At 48.2% G+C, this 6487-nt stretch overlaps 1 protein-coding gene across 1 annotated transcript; it reads left to right on the top strand.

Annotated features, from left to right (window-relative positions):
* The first annotated feature begins 2743 nt into the window (after positions 1 to 2743).
* LOC125759662 (uncharacterized) lies at positions 2744 to 5706 on the top strand. Its single transcript, XM_049418700.1, has 3 exons — positions 2744 to 3016; positions 3824 to 4275; positions 5244 to 5706. The coding sequence occupies exons 1-3, from the start codon at positions 2744 to 2746 to the stop codon at positions 5704 to 5706; spliced, it is 1188 nt and encodes a 395-aa protein (XP_049274657.1).
* Positions 5707 to 6487: the final 781 nt, after the last annotated feature.

Here is a 6487-nt window from a genome sequence, read left to right as displayed (position 1 = left end):
TATGAAGTGAAGAAGTGTCTTGTGGAATGTGTTGTCATGTATCCATCGGTCATAACTGTTTGTGTCACTGTAGCGAAGACCAGCTTGCAGGAGATGACGGGAGCGTTCCGACTCTAATCCTTGGCATGTCCATATAAGGTGGTATGCATCTGCTTGCATTACCGGAACAGAACAGTACGGGCATGTAGCACCAACTGGTAAATGCGACCCGTTCCATGTTGAGATAACAGCTGGTGTAAGGGCCACCCCTGCCCGAAGCCTCCTAAGCACAACTTCCTCCGCCCTAGTAAGGTGAAGGGGGAGAGAGCAGACACACGGTGGGGTAAGAGCGCGTGTATCCTGCCAGAGAACATTTTTACGGGCACGGAGAATACACTCCGTCTTCACTTCCGTAAAACCAGGGACCAAAGGCAGGCCATTGTAAGAAGCACGTCATCCCTTGTTTCATTTTTTCATTCATATTGAAGTATGTCTTTTGGACTCGATCGGGGGGAGGGGGGAGGAGACGCTGCGAAAAAATTTTGCCCCCCCCCCCCCCCCGGCCAAAGAGGAACCCTGCGCACGCCTTTGCCGGAATGCAATAACAAGCCTTTGTCTACGAATGATATGCCGGATGCGCGCCCAACGCGTTCACGTCTGAGTGGAATGTTCATTGCCGCAAGTCTGATAAGTTGTTCGTCGAACTGCGGCGTTGATATCAGACTTGTAAAAGATTATCCATAATCGCAAAGAGCAGAGCAAGAGACATCCCAAGTACCCTCCTGTGTATAGTTCTCCCAGCGTTTGTTCCGAAGGTAAGTATGTAGGCAACGGTTTTCACTATTAAGAATAATATCTGGGATTTTACGTGCCAAAACCAAGCTATGATTATGAAGCACGCCGTAGTGGAGGGCTCAGGAAACTTTGACTATCTGGTGTTCTTTAACGTGCACTGACATCGCAGAGTACATGGACCTCTTGCATTTCGCCTTCATCGAAATGCGACCGCCGCGGCCGCGGGATCGAAACCGCGAACTTCAGGTGAGCAGCCGAGCACCGTAACCGCTACACCACCGCGGCAGACACGGTTTTCACTAAAAGCGATCCGGTTGCAACCTTGAAAAATTTTTCTCTTCCAGACATACTCACAGCCATCTGGTGTGGCTATTTTACTATGCACTTTATATCGACGACCAACGTTCAGTGACTAACGTTAATTGTCACTAATAAAGTATCACTAATTGAGACACTACTCACTTAACTTGCTTCGATTATCATTATATATGACAACAGTCTTGCTTTTATCGTTCTGTACGGCTATAGCTCCCTTGGACCTCACGTGATCTACCTTCGACTACCTCACTACCTACTTAATTTGCTTTGATCATCATCATATATGTGCAGTAATGCTTTCACGACTTTCGCTGTTGTAGACGTCACGTGATCTTTTTTTTTATTTGCTTCACTTCCCTTTTCGTTGAAGGCCACGTTCACATGAGGCATATAATGCTATCGCCTTAATAGCCTTATCTATATGCACGGCAATTTTCCCGCTCGGCCGGATAATTCTTAATTGTTTGGGCAAGCAGCTGCGCGAATCATTTACGTGGTAGGTGGGTACTCTGCGAAATGTTCTTTCGCGGGAAGTAATCGCATGTAGTTGAAAATTACATCAGAAGACGGCGACAGGAAGCTCTGATGTATTTTGGGGCATCACTTGTTATCACCCTGTCTTCTGTCGCGTGGCTCTGTTGGGGGGTATGTTATGTCAACATGTGTCTGTAGGGCTACAACGAATTTTGCGCGTTGTTTCAGGGACACTTCTGTCGTGACAATTTGGTGCTTGTTGCGACCTGCGACCTTCGGATCCGAAGGTCGCAGGTTCGGTCCTTGCCAGCGGCAAGTTGTCTTTTCGTCCACTTTACTTTCTTCGCATGTACTTCACAATTACTACAATACACTTAAAACAGTACAATTAACGTTCCCTATACTCTCCTTGGCTTCGGTATCTGCTGGTTTTCATTAAGGTTGTGTCAAGCAAAGAAGCGAGCCCTCGAAAATTCCCTTGCTTCATTCGTAACCATATCGTGGTTTTTGGGACGTAAAACACCAAGAATTATTATTATGATGACGGGTAGCCGGTTATAACGCAACGCAGCCCACCTCATGCACAAATAAAAGAGAAATAGATGATCACCCGTTCGCAGAACGACTCCATAAGGGAATCCAAACGGATTTATCAGAAGAAAAGCTTCTTAGTTGCCGGAGAATTCGTCCTGATCTGGGGATCGAACCTGGGACCAACGCCTTTCCGGGACGATAGTCCTACCGATTGAGCTAACCAGGAAGCTAGTAATTGGCAGCGAGAGGGCGGATTAATCGACAACTCAAAGCGCCAATTGCTAGCTTCCTGGTTAGCTCAATTGGTAGATCGTTGGTCCCGGGCTCTATCGCCGGACCAGGGCGATTTTTTTTTTTGTTTTATAAGAAGCTTTATGTCTGATATATCCGTATGGATTTCCTCATGGCTTCGAGCTACAAGCAACTTCCCCGCTACCTTGCGGGATTCCGAAGAACCGATTTGCTATAAATAAAAAAAATTGTTCTCTTACAGTTCTTATTGCTGCTTCTTCGTGGTGTTTTTATAAAGACTATTCTTGGCACGTGCAGTTGTACTAAGGACGGGCCAGGATTCATGGAGAGAGCACGTTCTGGATACCCTCAGCAATGGACAGAAATGGACAGATTATTGCTTTCTCTGAGCATGAGGGTGAACATGCGTGATCCAAACTTCCTACGCAATGTTTACAACCGTGACGACTGGAGCGACGTCATGGCCATGAAGGGTGCCAGGGAGGTCCTCAGAGGCGTCAGGTACCCGGATGACGACACCAGGCGGTCTCTGTACGCGTCCTGGCTGAGGATCTTTGCTTCCGGCGTGTGGCATGACTCGTTCGACCATCTCATGCTCGAGTGCGTAGCTTCGACTCCTTCGCCGACGACTCCTGGTACACCCCTTTTTGCTGACATCTTCAAGGTTAGTCGATTATTTCGTCTGTATGTTACGGGGAGCATTTATCCAGCGGTAGCCGGCTGGCCCTCGTCGCGCTACATTTCACAGAAAACCCGTGCTTCAGACCCTAATGTCAGCTCGAGCACTCGGAAGATGATGCACGTACCATTGCATAATCACATTGGGCGGACTGGCCGAGGATTGGGCCGAACTTTTATGTTACTATAGACATACCAATATCGTTGTCACTTTCATGTAGCATAAGTTAGTGCAAAATGCAAATACCAAAAGCAGGCTAGACTCCTACACTCATGTTCCAGAGCTCATCAGTAATCATGCGGCGAAATATGACTGGTACGTACGTGTTCAAAAATGCGTGTAAATGCCGACATTGTTCCCTTGTGAACGACTTTCGCTCTCAAAACGAGGCGCAACAACATATTTTTAGTTTCGGTTTGTCGTGAGGCCGAAACATGACGTCATGGTGTAGCGTCACAAATTTCGAGGCGTACGTCTCCGTGGTCTACGAAGGTGTGGATAGCACGCCAGGTTGTGTCAAGCTGAACGTGTTTGTCTCCACAAGCAATAACGGAATCCTCGACAAGCTGTTGCTTCGTCGCATGTTGACGCGTCACAAAGAGAAAAAAAGATGACGTCAGGAATTTCATTCAGTCTTTGCGCTGTAAATGGCCTGAATAGGAGCTAGTAAATAAACCCTTCTCGTCGCTTTCCGTAACACCATGTCTCATGTGATGTGCAGTATAAACACGTAAATCTGCCAAAACTGGCGTGCTAATTGTCTTTTTTGTGTGTTTCTATGGTGCATTCAAGTTACACGACATCGTCCTCGACCGAACCCCGCCCTTTGGACCTGTCTTGAACATCAGCGAAATTCCCACCCTCTTCGAATGCAAACCCTCAGACGTCGAGCCCCTACCTGAATCGCCGGGACTCGTCGACTTCTTGGCGGACCTGATACGGACGAGTCGAAGTCGTCGTGAGGCCCTCGACGAAGCGGGAATGATCATTGGCTTCTACAGCCTCGCACTAGCCGTAGTCGTAGCCAAGCCGGTGAGGCACGTCGAGGACTTCTTTTGGAGGCGGATGAAGAGGGCACTGACCTCGGCGGTGCCGACATCCTTCGATGGGGACGCGCACTGTCCCAACGGGAGGTTCTTGACGCCGCTCGCTCGCAAGGGCCACAATGGGGTGGTGAAGCCTTACATCGTGCTCCTGGTCCTCGGTCAGTACGCCTACCACGTAAACAACGATGCTTGCCCGAGGTAACGTGTACTGCTTGCCTGCACCATAATGCTTTGAGTTCTGGGACATATGCGGTCATGACTTTGTGTTAAATAAACAGTATGCCGTAGTATGTATGTTACACGCATAGGGGTACGCAAGGGGGGGGGGGGATCACCTAAGGGGGCGCAGTCTGCCTGAAACGTTTACTCACGAAAAGAGCAGAATTATGGCAACGCTGGTTTTTGACAATCATGGCGGTCGAAGGCCTCTCTTGTTGCACTCGTGAACTGTCACTAATTCTCATCTCGAATCCCGGAAAGCCAGCGACCAAATGCAGGCCATTGCGAGAAGCACGTCGTCACTTCATTTTCATTTTTCATCCATTGTGGAACATGTTGTATGACATAATGCAGCGCTAAAAACACACACACCACAAAGTAAGGAACACAAACCGACGGGACGAGTTCCTTACTTAAAGTTCCTTAAAGTGTTCCTTAAAGTGTTCCTTACTTTGTGGTGTGTGTGTTTTTAGCGCTGCATTATGTCATTCAGCAAGCACCAATTCGCCCAACAACACTATCTTCTGCGGAACATGTTGTCTTTTGGACTCGACCAATTCGGGGGGGGGGGGGGGGGGGGCTATGATGAAAGGTTGCCCCCCCCCCCCCGCCAATGGTGAACCCGGCGCACGGCTATGGTTACACGTGACACTATTCGTTGGCATTCTGCACTTTACGTATATAGGGCTGAACGTATATACATATATAGTCACTACTGTTGACGCAGTGTTGTCCAGTTCTGGGCCTGTGAACACTAAGAAAAAAATTAAGTATTTGGGGAGTATTTCTCTCATGGGATTTCTGCCTTGTTTGAGTGCAGCCAGGTTCTACTTGTGTTAAAGAGTGTAACATCGGCAATTTTTCAAGTATATATTCTATAAATAGATCAGCTAATTCATTTTGGCATAGGCTAATTCGCTGGTTTTCCACTTGATATGAATGCACAGTGCCGACCGAAGATTCCTAGAAGAAGGCTTCCTGGCACAAGCAAAGTTCGGACACCTTGAAGTAGTGGAGCTCCTCTACGACGTGCAGGAAATGACAGGGCTTAGTGCTGGGAGCCTCAACCGAATCCTATGCAAAGGCCTTGGGGGCGATGCTCCTGTCTCGAAGTCCGGCGTCCGCGTTACCGCATATCTTAACGAAGCGGAGGAGCCGACGCAGCGTACGAGACCTTGGAGTCGCACGTCCAACTACTACTACTTCGCAGACCTGGACCTAGCCGAAAACGTGGAGTACGCCATGCGGCTGACGGCGATCCTGGCGCCTGACCCTAACGACCAGCGGTGGCAGAGAGAGGAGTTTGGAAACTCCTCTGGGCCAAGCATGAAGGACGCGCGACTATGGGCCAAGGGCTTCAATCGTGCCTTGCGCAGAGGAAAGTTTACAGGACTGGCCATACAGTCTTAGAGAAATTCGGCTGTTAAGGGGCCCAACCGGAATATTGCTCGGTTTGTTGCGAACTTATGCCGTGTCGCTTCACTGATACTTCTCAAACCAGTTTTGATGTTAACGCTGTTTAGGCGCCAATAAACTCACAGGTCCCTTATGTATTTAAGGCAACTCGAAGGCAAAAGCAATCTTTTTTTGCTTCTCACTTCATGTACTGAACCGCCTCCCCCCCCTCCCCCCCCCAAAAAAAAAAGCTTTCTGCACCTAAAGTGGTTCTGCATTGCGTGCAGGACCGGAGACATTGCAATCTTTGTGCACTTCTACTTGTTTTGCACTGCCTCCACTTTTGACCAAGCGACGATGCCATGCGATTACGTCATCATGTGGCGTCACGTTATGTCACGTCATTACGACGTCAAACATTTTGGCGATTTGTGACGTTATATGACGACGTCATATGGTCACGTCACCACGTGATGATTTTTCGCATCACTCGGGTTGACGCCGACAGACAATTTTAGCGTTTTATGAGGCATCGCTTTATCCTTAAAAGGGGCCTTTAGAAATTTCGGTTGTACGCTGGAGGTTACAAAATGGCTTCCGATCAGCGTTTACCGCAAGAAGATTTAGAAAGAGATTATAGTGATATACTCGGTGACAACTTTTCTTGACAGCACTGTGGAAGTTACAGAACCAAAGCGCATGCCTGCTACCGCGCCAAAAAATAGTGCTTATGTTTACTGATATTTTCCTCATTTGCCTTGCTGAAATGAACGCTGCTTTATTTATTATGAGACTC

Source organism: Rhipicephalus sanguineus, chromosome 8 (genome assembly GCF_013339695.2).
Source record: "Rhipicephalus sanguineus isolate Rsan-2018 chromosome 8, BIME_Rsan_1.4, whole genome shotgun sequence".
Taxonomy (NCBI): domain Eukaryota; kingdom Metazoa; phylum Arthropoda; class Arachnida; order Ixodida; family Ixodidae; genus Rhipicephalus; species Rhipicephalus sanguineus.
Note: the sequence above shows the minus strand (reverse complement) of the source record. Positions and strands in the feature narration are given on the sequence as shown.

Excerpts from the sequence above, each read along its gene's own strand:
- LOC125759662 (XM_049418700.1), top strand. The coding sequence starts at position 2,744 with ATGAGGGTGAACATGCGTGATCCAAACTTCCTACGCAATGTTTACAAC. Across the intron at positions 3,017-3,823 it reads TTTTTGCTGACATCTTCAAG|TTACACGACATCGTCCTCGA; the intron begins GTTAGTCGATTA and ends GGTGCATTCAAG. Across the intron at positions 4,276-5,243 it reads AACAACGATGCTTGCCCGAG|TGCCGACCGAAGATTCCTAG; the intron begins GTAACGTGTACT and ends ATGAATGCACAG.